Raw genomic sequence first — 19602 nt, forward strand, 5'->3', positions numbered from 1 at the left:
ATCCTGCCCTTAAGATCCAGAACATTGTTTAAGTAGTCATGGAAACGACCTGTCAATCACAGGTAGCCCCGCTCTCCCTCCTCCCCCTCTTTTAGCCAGTGGAGTGGCCCCCTGCTGGTCATGACAGAGAGTGCAGGTTTGAGACGTTTATTTAAAGACAGCTGTGTGAATGTTCTGCAGAACTCGATCTGGAGGATTTCTTTAAAGACGTCTCCACCACTAAAGCTCCGCCCAAAGTCGTCCCAAATGTCCCCGCCGCTACTAAAGCCCCCACCAAGCCCAAGCCCAAACCCCAACCAGGTAAGTCATGCCCTCACCTGAGGACAACAGAGCATATTAATGTAAACGGGCTGGTACTATAAACATCGTCACCTCTAAGTTTCCCTGCATGGTGGTGCGACGCTCCCTCCTTGTTTACCTGTCACTTTAAGACGACCTGTGTTTTACATGATGTTTGAGCTCTTCTCCTCAGATTAACCTCCTGTGTTTGCCTGTTTTTCTGATTTGATTTACTTCGCCCCCCCTTGCTTTGGCGTTTGGCGTGCTCTCAGCTGCTGATGACTTTGACCTGGCTGATGCTTTGGACCCCAACAATGACATTGGTGGAAAGGATAAGAACAAGGGGCAGGGAGGTGGGTGATGGGATGAGAGCCTGATAATTAAATATCTTTATTTATTAAAGGACCAATCAGAGAGCTGCTCTCTTCCTGTGTGATCATGAAGGAAACCTGCTGTGTTGAAGCTTCTCTGACAACAATGCAGCAGCCAGTAAGTCCTCCTTCTAACTTTAGATTCTGCTCCTGAATGCTCTGGATCTGATTGGAGCAGAGAAGGTAGGCGGGGCTTTGAAGGCCGTTTTGGACGCCCCTGGGTTTGCCAGATATGAGAGCAGTTATCAGGTGAACAGGTGTTGCAGCGATGGAAGCGGGCAGTGGAACTGCTTCAGATAGAAGTGATTGTACCCGAGCTAAAAAGCCTCTGCATGTTTCTAATAAGCTCCAGCAGCAGAAAGCTGCTCAAACTAGGATCAATGTTGGAGATGAAACATGGAGAGAGGTTAGAACGCAGAAAGCTTTACAGACCCATGCAGAGCTGGCTAAACACTGAAGCTACAGTGTCCACCACATGCAGAGCTGGCTAAACACTGAAGCTACAGTGTCCACTACATGCAGAGCTGGCTAAACACTGAAGCTACAGTGTCCACCACATGCAGAGCTGGCTAAACACTGAAGCTACAGTGTCCACCACATGCAGAGCTGGCTAAACACTGAAGCTACAGTGTCCACCACATGCAGAGCTGGCTAAACACTGAAGCTACAGTGTCCACCACATGCAGAGCTGGCTAAACACTGAAGCTACAGTGTCCACCACGTGCAGAGCTGGCTAAACACTGAAGCTACAGTGTCCACCACATGCAGAGCTGGCTAAACACTGAAGCTACAGTGTCCACCACATGCAGAGCTGGCTAAACACTGAAGCTACAGTGTCCACCACATGCAGAGCTGGCTAAACACTGAAGCTACAGTGTCCACCACATGCAGAGCTGGCTAAACACTGAAGCTACAGTGTCCACCACATGCTGACCTGTGTGAGAGGAGGGGGCGGAGCCAGACAGCTCTCTGTGGTGATTAGAGTTTAGACTGCAGTACACATTGTAACTAAGGAGGACATACTGGCTGCTGCATGTTTCCTTCATGATCACAGAGGAAGAGAGCAGCTCTCTGATTGGTCCTTTAATACATGACGTTAAACTATAGCTCCATTATTTAAACATCAGTCAGACAGCTGTGTGCTCTCGTCTTCAGTGTCTCATGGAGACTCAGTGAACAAAGAGTTGTGTTGTTCAGAGATCTTAAAGAGACAGAGAGAGGTCTTAGGGTTAGGGTTAGGGTAACCCTAACCCTAACATTTTATCTACTGCACATCATCAGGACTAGAAAACACTGATCTCCTGACAGACAGACTGACAGACAGACAGAGAGACAGACAGAGAGACAGACAGACAGACAGACAGACAGACAGACAGACAGACAGACAGACAGACAGAGAGACACACAGACAGACAGACAGACAGAGAGACAGACAGACAGAGAGACACACAGACAGAGAGACAGACAGACAGACAGACAGACAGAGAGACAGACAGAGACACAGACAGACAGACAGACAGAGAGACAGACAGACAGAGAGACAGACAGACAGACAGACAGACAGACAGACAGACAGACAGACAGACAGACAGACAGACAGACAGAGACACAGACAGACAGACAGACAGACAGACAGAGACACAGACAGAGAGACAGACAGACAGACAGACAGACAAACAGACAGATGATTTTAGGAATGATGGATGGTTTTATTCTGCAGGATTTTCTGACAGCGACCTGGCCAGCGTTGGCAAAGATGAAACTTACAAACCAGACAAAGGAAAAGGTCAGAGCCCGACCTCCATTATCTCCATCTGTGAGTGTGAGGGGGGACAGACAGCTCATGTATGTGTGTGTGTGTGTGTGTGTGTGTGTGTGTGTGTGTGTGTGTGTTTCTAGGTGGACGTCCAAGTGGAGACAGCGATCAGAACGGTCAATACGAAGACAACAGTGGTGAGAATTTGTCTCAGACACACACACACACACACACTTGTCTGAGCTCACTGTATGTGTGTGTGTGTGTGTGTGTGTGTGTGTGTGTGAGCAGGTACCACATCAGAGGTGGGCACCATCGCAGGTATTGCAAGTGCGGTTGTCATGGCGTTGGTCGGAGCGGTGAGCAGCTACATCTCGTACCAGAAAAAGAAGCTGTGCTTCGGTATCCAACGTGAGTGACAACACAAATACACACAACAGACTACACACGACAAACTACACACAACAGACTACACACAACAGACTACACACGACAAACTACACACAACAAACTACACAAGACAAACTACACACAACAGACTACACACAACAGACTACACACAACAGACTACACACGACAAACTACACACAACAAACTACACAACAGACTACACACGACAGACTACACACAACAAACTACACACGACAAACTACACACGACAAACTACACACAACAAACTACACAACAGACTACACACGACAAACTACACACAACAAACTACACAACAGACTACACACGACAAACTACACACAACAAACTACACAACAGACTACACACAACAGACTACACACGACAAACTACACACAACAGACTACACACAACAGACTACACACGACAAACTACACACAACAAACTACACAACAGACTACACACGACAGACTACACACGACAAACTACACAACAGACTACACACAACAGACTACACACGACAAACTACACACAACAAACTACACAACAGACTACACACGACAAACTACACACAACAAACTACACAACAGACTACACACGACAAACTACACACAACAAACTACACAACAGACTACACACAACAGACTACACACGACAAACTACACACAACAGACTACACACAACAGACTACACACAACAGACTACACACGACAAACTACACACAACAAACTACACAACAGACTACACACGACAGACTACACACAACAGACTACACACAACAGACTACACACGACAAACTACACACAACAAACTACACAACAGACTACACACGACAAACTACACACGACAGACTACACACGACAAACTACACACGACAAACTACACAACAAACTACACACAACAGACTACACACGACAGACTACACACGACAAACTACACACGACAAACTACACAACAAACTACACACAACAGACTACACACGACAAACTACACAACAGACTACACACAACAGACTACACACGACAGACTACACACGACAGACTACACACGACAAACTACACAACAGACTACACACAACAGACTACACACAACAGACTACACACGACAGACTACACACGACAAACTACACAACAGACTACACAACAGACTACACACAACAGACTACACACGACAAACTACACACGACAAACTACACGACAAACTACACAACAGACTACACAACAAACTACACAACAGACTACACACGACAGACTACACACGACAAACTACACAACAGACTACACACGACAAACTACACAACAGACTACACACAACAGACTACACACAACAGACTACACAACAGACTACACACGACAAACTACACACAACAAACTACACAACAGACTACACAACAGACTACACACAACAGACTACACACGACAAACTACACACAGCAAACTACACAACAGACTACACACAACAGACTACACACGACAAACTACACAACAGACTACACACGACAAACTACACAACAGACTACACACGACAAACTACACAACAGACTACACACAACAAACTACACAACAGACTACACAACAGACTACACAACAGACTACACAACAGACTACACACGACTAACTACACAACAGACTACACACGACAAACTACACAGACTACACACAACAAACTACACACAACAAACTACACAACAGACTACACACGACTAACTACACAACAGACTACACACGACAAACTACACAACAGACTACACACAACAAACTGCACAACAGACTACACACAACAAACTACACAACAGACTACACACGACAAACTACACAACAGACTACACAACAGACTACACACGACAAACTACACAACAGACTACACACGACAAACTACACACGACTAACTACACAACAGACTACACACAACAGACTACACACAACAGATTACACAACAGACTACACACGACAAACTACACAACAGACTACACACAACAGACTACACACGACAAACTACACAACAGACTACACACAACAGACTACACAACAGACTACACACAACAGACTACACAACAGACTACACACGACAAACTACACAACAGACTACACACAACAGACTACACACGACAAACTACACAACAGACTACACACAACAGACTACACAACAGACTACACAACAGACTACACATGACAAACTACACAACAGACTATACACAACAGACTACACAACAGACTACACACAACAAACTACACAACAGACTACACACAACAGACTATACAACAGACTACACACAACAAACTACACAACAGACTACACAACAGACTACACAACAGACTACACACGACAAACTACACAACAGACTACACACGACAAACTACACAACAGACTACACAACAGACTACACAACAGACTACACACGACAAACTACACAACAGACTACACACGACTAACTACACAACAGACTACACACGACAAACTACACAACAGACTACACACAACAAACTACACAACAGACTACACACGACTAACTACACAACAGACTACACACGACAAACTACACAACAGACTACACACAACAAACTACACAACAGACTACACACAACAAACTACACAACAGACTACACACGACAAACTACACAACAGACTACACAACAGACTACACACGACAAACTACACAACAGACTACACACGACAAACTACACACGACTAACTACACAACAGACTACACACAACAGACTACACACAACAGACTACACACAACAGATTACACAACAGACTACACACGACAAACTACACAACAGACTACACACAACAGACTACACACGACAAACTACACAACAGACTACACACAACAGACTACACAACAGACTACACACAACAGACTACACAACAGACTACACACGACAAACTACACAACAGACTACACACAACAGACTACACACGACAAACTACACAACAGACTACACACAACAGACTACACAACAGACTACACAACAGACTACACACGACAAACTACACAACAGACTATACACAACAGACTACACAACAGACTACACACAACAAACTACACAACAGACTACACACAACAGACTATACAACAGACTACACACAACAAACTACACAACAGACTACACAACAGACTACACAACAGACTACACAACAGACTACACACGACAAACTACACAACAGACTACACACGACAAACTACACAACAGACTACACAACAGACTACACAACAGACTACACACGACAAACTACACAACAGACTACACACGACAAACTACACACAACAAACTACACAACAGACTACACACTACACAGACTACACACAACAGACTACACAACAGACTACACACGACAAACTACACACGACAAACTACAAATGACAAACTACACACAACAGACTACACAACAGACTACACACAACAGACTACACACGACAAACTACACAACAGACTACACACGACAAACTACACAACAGACTACACACGACAAACTACACAACAAATTACACACGACAAACTACACAACAGACTACACACAACAGACTACACACGACAAACTACACAACAGACTACACACGACAAACTACACAACAGACTACACACAACAAACTACACACGACAAACTACACAACAGACTACACATGACAAACTACACAACAGACTACACACGACAAACTACACACAACAAACTACACATGACAAACTACACAACAAACTACACACGACAAACTACACAACAGACTACACATGACAAACTACACATGACAAACTACACAACAAACTACACACGACAAACTACACAACAGACTACACACGACAAACTACACAACAGACTACACACGACAAACTACACAACAGACTACACACGACAAACTACACAACAAACTACACAACAGACTACACACGACAAACTACACGACAAACTACACAACAGACTACACACGACAAACTACACATGACAAACTACACACAACAAACTACACACAACAAACTACACAACAGACTACACACGACAAACTACACAACAGACTACACACGACAAACTACACACGACAAACTACACAACAGACTACACACGACAAACTACACAACAGACTACACACGACAAACTACACAACAGACTACACACGACAAACTACACACGACAAACTACACAACAGACTACACACGACAAACTACACAACAGACTACACACGACAAACTACACGACAAACTACACACGACAAACTACACACAACAAACTACACATGACAAACTACACAACAAACTACACACAACAGACTACACACAACAGACTACACACAACAAACTACACATGACAAACTACACGACAAACTACACACGACAGACTACACACAACAAACTACACAAACTACACACAACAGACTACACACAACAAACTACACATGACAAACTACACGACAAACTACACACGACAAACTACACAACAGACTACACACGACAAACTACACAACAGACTACACACGACAAACTACACAACAGACTACACACAACAGACTACACAACAGACTACACACGACAAACTACACAACAGACTACACACAACAAACTACACACGACAAACTACACAACAGACTACACATGACAAACTACACAACAGACTACATACGACAAACTACACACAACAAACTACACATGACAAACTACACAACAAACTACACACGACAAACTACACAACAGACTACACACGACAAACTACACATGACAAACTACACAACAAACTACACAACAGACTACACACGACAAACTACACAACAAACTACACACGACAAACTACACAACAGACTACACACGACAAACTACACAACAAACTACACATGACAAACTACACAACAGACTACACACAACAAACTACACGACAAACTACACAACAGACTACACACGACAAACTACACGACAAACTACACAACAGACTACACACGACAAACTACACATGACAAACTACACACAACAAACTACACACAACAAACTACACAACAGACTACACACGACAAACTACACAACAGACTACACACGACAAACTACACACGACAAACTACACAACAGACTACACACGACAAACTACACAACAGACTACACACGACAAACTACACAACAGACTACACACAACAAACTACACGACAAACTACACAACAGACTACACACGACAAACTACACGACAAACTACACAACAGACTACACACGACAAACTACACATGACAAACTACACACAACAAACTACACACAACAAACTACACAACAGACTACACACGACAAACTACACAACAGACTACACACGACAAACTACACAACAGACTACACACGACAAACTACACAACAGACTACACACGACAAACTACACAACAGACTACACACGACAAACTACACAACAGACTACACACGACAAACTACACGACAAACTACACACAACAAACTACACACAACAAACTACACATGACAAACTACACAACAAACTACACACAACAGACTACCCACAACAAACTACACATGACAAACTACACGACAAACTACACACGACAGACTACACACAACAAACTACACAACAGACTACACACAACAGACTACACACAACAAACTACACATGACAAACTACACGACAAACTACACACGACAAACTACACACGACAAACTACACAACAGACTACACACGACAAACTACACAACAGACTACACACGACAAACTACACAACAAACTACACACGACAAACTACACAACAGACTACACAACAGACTACACACAACAGACTACACACGACAGACTACACACAACAAACTACACACAACAAACTACACACAACAGACTACACAACAGACTACACAACAAACTACACACAACAGACTACACAACAGACTACACACGACAAACTACACATGACAAACTACACACGACAAACTACAAATGACAAACTACACACAACAGACTACACAACAGACTACACACGACAAACTACACAACAGACTACACACGACAAACTACACAACAAATTACACACGACAAACTACACAACAGACTACACACAACAAACTACACAACAGACTACACACGACAAACTACACAACAGACTACACACGACAAACTACACAACAAATTACACACAACAAACTACACAACAGACTACACACGACAAACTACACAACAGACTACACACAACAGACTACACAACAGACTACACAACAGACTACACACGACAAACTACACAACAGACTACACACGACAAACTACACAACAGACTACACACAACAAACTACACACAACAGACTACACAACAGACTACACAACAGACTACACACGACAAACTACACAACAGACTACACACGACAAACTACACAACAGACTACACACGACAAACTACACAACAGACTACACACAACAAACTACACATGACAAACTACACAACAAACTACACACGACAAACTACACAACAGACTACACAACAAACTACACAACAGACTACACAACAGACTACACACGACAAACTACACAACAGACTACACGACAGACTACACACGACAAACTACACAACAGACTACACATGACAAACTACACAACAGACTACACGACAGACTACACACAACAAACTACACACAACAGACTACACACAACAAACTACACACAACAAACTACACAACAGACTACACACAACAAACTACACACAACAAACTACACAACAGACTACACACAACAAACTACACACAATTACACTCCTTTTTATTTTTCTGATCAAAAGTTGTTGTAAATTTTTCCAGGTGCATGATGGGAAATAAAACGTTTTATGCTGTACTTCAGTCTGTCGTCTGTCTGTCAAACCAAACACGTTGTTTTCTTATTGACAGCATTTATAGCTGTTGCTCATTTCCAGCTTGTGTCCATAGTCGGGTCTATTTTGGACGACGGAACAGGAAGAGCTCAAACACTGAGCCAGGATTCGCTACGGCGTTGTTGTTTTAGCATGAAGCTAACAAAGTGTCTTTGATTTTCAGAGAGTCTCAACGCCGACATGGTGAAGAGTGAGAACCCTGAGGCTGTGGTCGCTACAGAACCACAAGGTGAACGCACCTTTACATCTACTATCACACATATACCGCCCCCTGCTGTCCACTCTGATACTGCATCAGGACTTCAGTGTGAACTTCTACAGGCGGATTAATCCCAGAGTCAGAGCAGTTCAGGAAACACCAAGACAAAAGAGTCTTTCAGGAAAATATGAGAATCAGAGATTAAGAATCATCACACTGTAAAAACCAAAGTGTTGATTTTAACATCACATTCTCTGTTCTTTGTGTCTTCACAGTCCAGCAGACTCTCCTGGAGCCGGCCAACGCTGAGCCCCCCACTGAGGAGAACCCTGTCTAACACACACACACACACACACACAGGCACACCTACACACACACAAATATACACCCACCGACACACACACACACACACACACACACACACACACACACACAGGCACACACACAGGCACACCTACACACACACACACACACACACACACAAATATACACCCACCGACACACACACACACACACACACACACACACACAGGCACACACACACACACACAGGCACACACACACACACACACACTGACATATTATTTTTATCCTGTATCTCGTCTGTGTAGATCCTGCACCTCTGAGCTGCAGAGGATGCTGGGAGTTGCAGTCCTCTGAGGTTCAGTGATTGATGATATTTGTAATCCTCTGAGGTGCAGAGGATGCTGGGAGTTGCAGTCCTCTGAGCTGAATGTGAACAGATGTATGGAGCCTTTGCCAAACATTTGTGTAAATAATAATTTATTGATTCCTGTTTTTAAACTCACAGAGCTGGTTAGCGTTAGCTGGAGCTTTGATGTAGCATTTAGCTCCACACGGAGGATCAAAGACTGGAAAAAAAGTGATGAACGGTTTGTTTTGAAGAGAGAGAGAGAGTCCTCTCAGCTCCTGTGGGTGAGTTGATCAGGATTGCTGATTAATTGGATTAAAGGATGTAGATGAGATTAGCAGGATGCAGAGCCTGAGGCCATCCTGCAGGAGCTGATCTCTGACACACAACCTCTGTTTTTATCTTTGGCTTTGATTTGAAGGAGAGTTGTGATTTTGAATCATGAGTGTGAACCTTTATGACACTTAAATGAACCCTTCCACTTGTGTTTTGATGCTTGATGAAAGAATAACTGAGAGATCTGCTCAGAGTCTTGGAGCAGCTGATCATGATTTCTGTCCCTCCAGGCTTCTTATTTAAATACCTGATTTCACAGCAGCTTTTAAAAAAGTTACCATGGAAGTTTCAATGTTTTGAGTTCTTTGTTTTGTTTGACACGTTTCCCATAAAGTGTGAGTGACGGGGCCTAACGCGATCAGCTGATTGAGCTGTTTGTCCTCTGTCTCAAGATGCCAAACTTAATGTGTGGCACAAAGAGGTGCAGGGATCAGGTGAGGGTCCTTCGGGTTAAACATCAGACCCTGAAACCTCTAAAAGGTGACTCTTCTGTTTAACTGTGGACATAAAGTTCATGTTGACCCACATGTGGCTCCATTGTTGGCCCGTAGAGTCCATCAGCAGGTGTTAGATGAACTCATAGGAGGGGGGTTACTGTTTACATCATGCTACAGGAGATCATCAGCTGCTGCTCCCTCGTCCTCATCTCTTCATGTACAGAGTTGCCTTATTCACATTTTGATCTTTTTGCAGTGAACAAACACAAGGCGTCCGAACATTTCTGTCTACTTACAACCTGTGACTTTTTATAGTGTAAATAATCTGACATTTAAACAACTGATAGAGTACCGTAAATTCCGGACTATAAGCCGCTACTTTTTTCTCACACTTCGAGCACTGCGGCTTCTACTCCGGTGCGGCTAATGCATGGATTTTTTATGGGGGACAATGAGCTTCTGCCGCAAAAACATTTGACTTCGTCACGTCGGATCTTAATATCAGTCATTTTGCGCTTCATGCACGCACCCTCATCATGGAAAACACACGGAGAAATGCATATGATGTAGCTTTCAAGTTAAAGGCGATCGAACTGGCTGTCAAAGAAGCTAACAGAGCTGCTGCACGTTAAGATGACACTGACAGCGACAACAGAGACTGAGGAAGTGAGTAATGAAGTCATTCTGAGGCAGTGAATGGATGGACTTTTTCTTGTGAAATATATTACGGTCATCTTTTTCATCAGCCGTGTTACAGACACCGTCGGCTAGGCTTCGTATTGTAACGGTTCATGTTGTAAAGTCAGTAGTTGATAATGTGTTCATAATTCCGATTATGTGGAGAGTCAGTGAATGCACCAGCGAGAACGTGTTGAGTGGCTGTATGAGAGAACGCTGGGGGAGAGAGTTGGATTGTTACATGTCATGTGTTGTTCTCTGCTGTAAACGGCGTTGTCACGGCCGACAGTGATCGGGTTATTAAGTTATTATTTGAACGCTCTCGTCGTCCTTTAACGTCCGTACGGACGCTACAGTATTTGCGGATGTTACCGGTAGCCTACGTCTGTGTAAATAGCTCTTGTTATAGCGTGGACACCTGCGGCTTATAATCAAGTGCGGCTTATATATGTACAAATACATTTATTTACTTATTTTTAGCCGGTGCGGCTTATATCCAGGTGCGCTCAATAGTACGGAATTTACGGTAGATTCTGTTTTTTCAGCCAGTCTTTGAAGATGATGCCTGATGACGTTTGTTTTGGGCTCAAGACAGATAAAAGTGTTCAGAAGACTTGATGTAGCATACAAATGAAAATGACAGTCATTGGTTCTGTCAGAAAGCAGGCGCTCAAAGCTCAAGGCAGAACATGTGTGAAATGTGACAGATAACTCGAGCTAATATTCTGACTACTTTGCTTTATTATGTTAGCATTGAGTTGCCAGTGTGTACAGAAGAACTTTGAATCTTTCTCCCTCAGTGGCTGCTTTAAACAGGAATCCTTCACAGTGAGCTGAAACACTTTTCTCAAGCTAAAGCACAAATCAATCAGATAAACACAATAATTTAAAAATATCCTGTGAAGTTTTCAGTCCAAGAAAATGTAACAAAGTTCAGGCCAGAAGTGCCAAAACCGTCAGTTTAGGGTTAGATTACAAATAATCATAATAAGCATTTTCTAAAGCCTTATTCATGTTGAGCTCTCCTTGTCTCCAGAAAATCAAGATTTAGATGGAGAAAGTTACAAATCTGTCCAGGAACTACATCTGTTAGCGAGCCGTCACATTGTAATATTCTTTGTGTTACTGCCACCTACTGGTTCTCAGTAGAACAGCATGTAGCAGGAGAAGATGCTAACTAAAAACGTTCCTCCATCGTGGTCAAAAAACTCCCCTTTGACCTGATCACTCGCCCAATGACAGACTTACATTAACAAATCAATATGAGTGAATTAAAAACACGCACTTTATAAAGTTGGATTTTGGAATTTGTCGATGAATTCCATTTCATCCTTAAAAAAGATTCAATTTGGATGTTTGTGCAATCTTTAAAAGTCTGGCTGAAGTGTTTCCTGCACGGCCACCAAACCGGTGAAACTGCGCGGCGTTGCCACAGAGACCATCCTGCTTGAGATTATAACCGTTTTAAAGAAGTAGACCTTTAGCTGTGTAGATGACGTTAGCCGCCGTTAGCTGTAGGACGTTGAATAGTGTCATAACTTTTGGAGTTGTTGGTTGTACATATTGTTGTGAGCGGTTCTGTGTTTGTACTGTTAGCAGAGCATCAGTATGCTCCATATTATGAATCTTTACTCTTTAGTGTGTGTGTGTGTGTTTGTTTACACTCTTCACTTGCTCTTTTTACACTTTGTACCTGACTGGACTTTTGCTAAAACTTTGCTTACCTTTTGTAGATAGTTAGAGCTTCCTGTTGAGTGAGCTTGTTCCGTACAGCCGGTTGGACTCGTGAGAAAGCTTTGATTTGGAGACCTGGGCTGAGTCTGAACTCCTTCACTGTGTTCTTTACTGTCTGTTATTTATTACATTACGCTACGACTCCAAACCTTCTGTAGCAGACACAAAGGATTCTGCACTGAACATGCTGAGTTATGCATTGATCCTGTCATCTGTGCGGCATCAGTAGTGATGCATGTGCTATGTTAATACCCTCAGTACCTACCCGGGTACAAGCAGCTGAGTGAGCAGCTCCTTCATACGGTCAGAGCCAGTTAAGGTGAACAGAATCCTCCTGGATGCCTCCCTTTGGAGGCTTTTGTCCATCTTGGTAGACCATCTTGGTAGACCATCTTGGTAGACCCAGAGCCCATCTGGCCTGGAAACGCTTTGGATGACTCCACTGTAGCTGACCCTGGATAAGCAGAAGAGTGGATGATATCATGTATGTTGGAAGGTAGTTACAGGACTCATCTGACAAGTTTCCCTGTTACAGTTATAGACACCGGCCCCTCCATGATGTGGTTTCTGCTGGGGATGGCAGAATCCTCTTGAACAGTTGGTTCTTTGGTGATGATTGGACTGTCGCTACCTCGAGCTCAGGTTTAATCTGAGAGGTGAAAAACAAAGACAGTTTAGGAAACATCATGTGACAGGATCATTGCAGTATTCATCACGTTCATTGTGGGATGCAAACACCACCCTTGGTATGGAGTAGTGTGACAGATCAGTCTGCATCTGCAGAGTGAACCTGTGAAGGATTCTGGATCTCTGCTCTTTGGTTGATTGAGTTTAAACTCTCTGACATGTTGTTGCAGATTGTGAGGGAGGAGTGATGTGTTGTATGAGCTGCAAACAGTGTTCTGGGCCTATCAAAAGACAACATGCTGCACAGTCCTACTTGAATACCACCCTTCGTCTCCTACATGTTGCCTTGGAAAAGCAACTGTTTCTACCCATGATCCTTTGTGCCACTCCTCCTTTCAAAGTCCTCAGAAGCTCAAGCATTAAGTCAGTACTGAGATCAGAGGCTGGTTTCACAGATCCCGTCCCCCCCAGTCGATCTGGGTAGCTGATACATGATGGACTAGTCAAACACCAGTGTCTTTTCCTTTATCTCGCCAGTATGCAAGCCCCAAAGGAAAGCTGCATGCCTGGGCCATTTGCAGGTTCCCCAGATTGATATTTGCCTAAACTTATAGAAGAAAAAGTCGACCAGTTCTGACCGATTGTCTGGTTTGGGCCACCGCTTCCTGCTTTTTGAGGTTAACACTGAAGTGTCTACTCCGGGAGACAAAATGGCACCTTCATATTTCTTAGCAAGCTCAGGCTAGATGCATCGCAGGTCGCTCAATCGCACTTTTATAAGTGTGCAAAATAGAAATCCATGACTGCAGTTAGCCAATGTAATGGGTCCAGAACCAGGTTTTTAGACTCTTGGAGCTTTGGAATGACCATTCTGACAGATCTTTGTGAAACCAGCCCCTCAGAGATGAATCCTTCTGTACCTAGCAAAAGAGACAGATGGTGTTCAGTTTCAACAACTACAGAAGGAAACTTCTGGACAAACTGAAGTCAGACGGACTCGTGTCTTCAAGTTCAGGATATTGAGAGGTTGGAGTGACTGCAGGATCTGCTCATCTTTTTAAAGAGTTCTGCATGAAAACCCACTCTGCCCTATCAGCTGTACTTTAAAGGTGCTCCTCTCTTTGCCTTATACCTGCACCGTCCCAAAGGGGGCGACCACAGTACCCATTATTCACCTGTAGCTGCACCTAAGCTGGAGCACCACCCATGGCTTTCAGCTCCTCTGGACGGGTATGTAAGGACCTGGAGGAGTGAAAGGTGTGGGCGTGTGGTCGAGCTTTGGCTGTTTGCTGAACTTCACGCAAATCAAACATTTCTTGCAAACCTTTCAGTTTGATGAATGTATTCAATATCCAGCAAAAACCTTTGGCTTGTAGCAAAAATAAAAATTCACCAAAGATAATGTATCAATGGAGATTGACTTTGCCTTTTTGTATTTGGATATCCGTTAGGAACACGAGTAATTAGGCCTTAAATCTGAATGTGTTTGGCACATATGAATAAGTTGAAACACTTGGTGGATAAACGTGAAGAGTTTGAGTGTTTTTATCGCCAGGAACAGACCAACAACCTGATATCTTAGACTCACCTGTACAATAACCACTTAGAAACGCACTGCGTCATTTCCTGGTGGCACTTTGGATGTTGATGCTGCTCACAGATTCACTGTGGAAACCCATCCTGTTACATGCTTACCTGGCAGCTGTTTGTTTACCCTGTAGACTGCTAGCATGTTCTGTAAAGGGCTTGAGATTCTCTTATGGTGACAGTTTATGCCTTTGGTCTGGGATAACTGAACAATGAAACTCCAGATAGGTTTTTCACGCAGTACAATCAATGGCAGCGATGTCAACCCCATTTGGTCAATATGAGTTTGTCCAGTTACCCCCCAAAAAGTTAAAAGCTAGCTGCCTCAGGTGTGGTCTGCAGGGGGCTAGCTGCCTCGGGTGGGGTCTACAGGGGGCTAGCTGCCTCGGGTGGGGTCTGCAGGGGGCTAGCTGCCTCAGGTGTGGTCTACAGGGGGCTAGCTGCCTCAGGTGGGGTCTGCAGGGGGCTAGCTGCCTCGGGTGGGGTCTGCAGGGGGCTAGCTGCCTCAGGTGTGGTCTACAGGGGGCTAGCTGCCTCAGGTGTGGTCTGCAGGGGGCTAGCTGCCTCAGGTGTGGTCTACAGGGGGCTAGCTGCCTCAGGTGTGGTCTACAGGGGGCTAGCTGCCTCAGGTGTGGTCTACAGGGGGCTAGCTGCCTCAGGTGTGGTCTACAGGGGGCTAGCTGCCTCAGGTGTGGTCTGCAGGGGGCTAGCTGCCTCAGGTGTGGTCTACAGGGGGCTAGCTGCCTCAGGTGTGGTCTACAGGGGGCTAGCTGCCTCAGGTGTGGTCTGCAGGGGGCTAGCTGCCTCAGGTGTGGTCTACAGGGGGCTAGCTGCCTCAGGTGTGGTCTGCAGAGCTGCATACAACACATACACAGGTTGTTGTGGTTCCACAGTATCCTGTCCTCACTCACTCATTGATGCATGCTTTTCTCTACACTGTACTGACACTCGTTCTGACTACTGAATGTTGGACAGTTTTCTCTGCTGGAGGTGTTCATAGTGATCTCTACTCTCTGTATTATTATTATATTAATCTCTGGACAACATGTTAACAATACTTGTTACTAATAACCAATAAAATAACTGGAAAAGACAAACGTTTAATTCTTGTTTTTATTGTTTCGGTGGAATGTGAGAAGTGATAATGGCTCATTGAAAGTTTCACTGCAAAAACTCAAATCTTATCAAGTGAATGTTTCTGATTGGTTGATGGTTTAAGCCACAATAAGCTGACAGCTCCAGATAAACGTCTTCTTTAAGATAAACAGTTACTTAATGGTAGCGTGTTGGTACTCTACCTTCATCAAGCAAACAAAGACTGTAAATATGAAGTCTGGATGTCGTCCCCCGAGTGTCCCTGCAGGGGGCGCTGGAGTCCCCCGTGTGTCCCTGCAGGGGGCGCTGGAGTCCCCCGTGTGTCCCTGCAGGGGGCGCTGGATTCCCCCGTGTGTCCCTGCAGGGGGCGCTGGAGTCCCCCGTGTGTCCCTGCAGGGGGCGCTGGAGTCCCCCGTGTGTCCCTGCAGGGGGCGCTGAGTCCCCTGTGTGTCCCTGCAGGGGGCGCTGGAGTCCCACGTGTGTCCCTGCAGGGGGCGCTGGAGTCCCCCGTGTGTCCCTGCAGGGGGCGCTGGAGTCCCCCGTGTGTCCCTGCAGGGGGCGCTGGAGTCCCCCGTGTGTTCCTGCAGGGGGCGCTGGAGTCCCATGGATGGCGGTCTTCGTGCTGGAAATGCTGTCTCAGGCTAACTTTGAGTCAAGCTAACGACAGGCTGAGAGCTGAGGCGGGTTTTAAGCCTCCTGACAAACCGTTACACGGTGCCCACCTGTCAATCAGCTCAGCTACACGCCTTATTGGGAATAACTCTGATCCTTCATCCAATCAAAACTGCTGAGTCAGTGAGGTAAGGTTTGAGTCCTTGCAGTGTTTGTGTTATTTACACACAGGAGGATGGAAGAGAAAAGGAGCGAATCATTAAAGTAATTACACTGTAAAAAACACTGAACTACACGCTGAAGGACGTTCAGCATCAGGACCAGATGTTCCAGAGTCAGCTGATCACATCCTGACATCTGATTGGTCCAAACAAAGAGAGAGCCTCACAGTGATCACCGTAAACTCAAGGTCAGTGAAACGTTGTTTATACTAACTGTTGTTAAATCTCCATGAATACCAAGAACAGGAAGTAAACATGAAGGTCGTTTAGGACGTTTGAAGCCTTTCATCATCATTAAATATTTCATGAGCTACTGTCGAACATGAAATCATTGATTTAAAGCAGCTGTGAGCGCCCCCCTGTGGACACAGTTTAGTCCCTCTCAGAGTGAACTAGAACACTGATCCTCGTCCAGGATTTGGACTTTGGGTTCTGATCCAGATTAAAGTCTGGCTCTCATTTTAAAATCATCTATTAAACACCAGTGATTACATTTCATTATAAAAGATGAACTTTTAGATTCTCTGATTGTTAAATTTGTTAGGATTTAAAAAAATCCCATTCTCACAGCTTCTTGAGCACGTGACCTTCAGAGACCCCGACAGACACGGATTACCAACGTTTAAAAACAAAGAAGAAGAAGGCAACGACAACCAGGTGAAAACACAGAAATAAGTCAACATGAAGAGAAAGGGCAGAGTCAGATAACTCACCTGTGTCAGGATAAACAGGACACAGGTAAGACAGGAAAGACACAGATAAGACAGGTAAGACACAGGTGAGACAGGAAAGACACAGATAAGACAGGTAAGACACAGGTGAGACAGGAAAGACACAGATAAGACAGGTAAGACACAGGTGAGACAGGAAAGACACAGATAAGACAGGTAAGACACAGGTGAGACAGGTAAGGCACAGGTGAGACATGGAGAGACACAGGTGAGACATGGAGAGACACAGGTGAGCCTTAGCAGAGACACAGGTGAGCCATGGGGAGACACAGGTGAGACTTAGCAGAGACACAGGTGAGCCATGGGGAGACACAGGTGAGACTTAGCAGAGACACAGGTGAGCCATGGGGAGACACAGGTGAGACTTAGCAGAGACACAGGTGAGCCATGGGGAGACACAGGTGAGACACAGCAGAGACACAGGTGAGCCTTAGCAGAGACACAGGTGAGACTGAGCAGAGACACAGGTGAGACTGAGCAGAGACACAGGTGAGCCTTAGCAGAGACACAGGTGAGCCTTAGCAGAGACACAGGTGAGACTGAGCAGAGACACAGGTGAGCCTTAGCAGAGACACAGGTGAGCCTTAGCAGAGACACAGGTGAGACATGGGGAGACACAGGTGAGACATGGAGAGACACAGGTGAGACATGGGGAGACACAGGTGAGACATGGAGAGACACAGGTGAGACATGGGGAGACACAGGTGAGACATGGAGAGACACAGGTGAGACATGGGGAGACACAGGTGAAATGAAAAGATGAAATAAGTAGTCATTGAGTATAAAACATGCAGATGATGTAACGTCCCTGAGACAGATTAAAGTAACTATTCTCCATTCAAATAAACACATCAACACGTTCCATCTAAAGGTGAGTGGAGGCACAGGTAAGCTGTCCATTATAAATAATAATCACAGGGGAGTGCAGGGCAGAAAAACCAGAGAGTGCGCCCTCTGGTGGAAAACACTGTTATTAACTGTTTAAATATCAAGATACAAGTGGGCGTGGCTAAACATTTAGCATTTTGGAAGTATCCATTGAGGGCAAATGAC

General features: G+C 44.6%; 1 protein-coding gene and 2 long non-coding RNA genes across 5 annotated transcripts in view; 2 read left to right on the plus strand and 1 right to left on the minus strand.

Moving 5' to 3' along the window:
* Window positions 1–10719, plus strand: part of cd99l2 (CD99 molecule-like 2) — a 15493-nt gene extending 4774 nt beyond the window's left edge. Inside the window, exons 4-11 of the mRNA XM_079373410.1 lie at window positions 181–300; window positions 552–632; window positions 2371–2436; window positions 2550–2603; window positions 2698–2817; window positions 9804–9869; window positions 10115–10444; window positions 10501–10719. Of these exons, the coding sequence (XP_079229536.1) occupies window positions 181–300; window positions 552–632; window positions 2371–2436; window positions 2550–2603; window positions 2698–2817; window positions 9804–9869; window positions 10115–10176 (569 nt within the window). The 3' untranslated portion in view covers window positions 10177–10444; window positions 10501–10719. The remainder of the gene's footprint in view (window positions 1–180; window positions 301–551; window positions 633–2370; window positions 2437–2549; window positions 2604–2697; window positions 2818–9803; window positions 9870–10114; window positions 10445–10500) is intronic.
* Window positions 10720–16989: 6270 nt separating this feature from the next.
* Window positions 16990–17995, minus strand: LOC306842014. Its single transcript, XR_013781658.1, has 2 exons — window positions 17919–17995; window positions 16990–17882 (listed from the first exon to the last, which is right to left on the minus strand). It is a non-coding gene; the product is annotated as an uncharacterized lncRNA (long non-coding RNA).
* Window positions 17996–18392: 397 nt separating this feature from the next.
* Window positions 18393–19112, plus strand: LOC306842013. Of its 3 annotated transcripts, none has more exons than XR_013781655.1 (3): window positions 18393–18475; window positions 18597–19016; window positions 19050–19064. It is a non-coding gene; the product is annotated as an uncharacterized lncRNA (long non-coding RNA). The 3 variants fall into 3 exon arrangements; XR_013781656.1 differs by lacking the exon at window positions 18393–18475 and having other exon boundaries at window positions 18502–18929; window positions 18962–19016; window positions 19050–19112; XR_013781657.1 differs by lacking the exon at window positions 18393–18475 and having other exon boundaries at window positions 18502–18757; window positions 18822–19016; window positions 19050–19087.
* Window positions 19113–19602: the final 490 nt, after the last annotated feature.

The sequence above is a fragment of the Symphodus melops genome (genome assembly GCF_947650265.1).
Source record: "Symphodus melops genome assembly, contig: SUPER_20_unloc_5, whole genome shotgun sequence".
NCBI classification, from domain to species: Eukaryota; Metazoa; Chordata; class Actinopteri; order Labriformes; family Labridae; genus Symphodus; species Symphodus melops.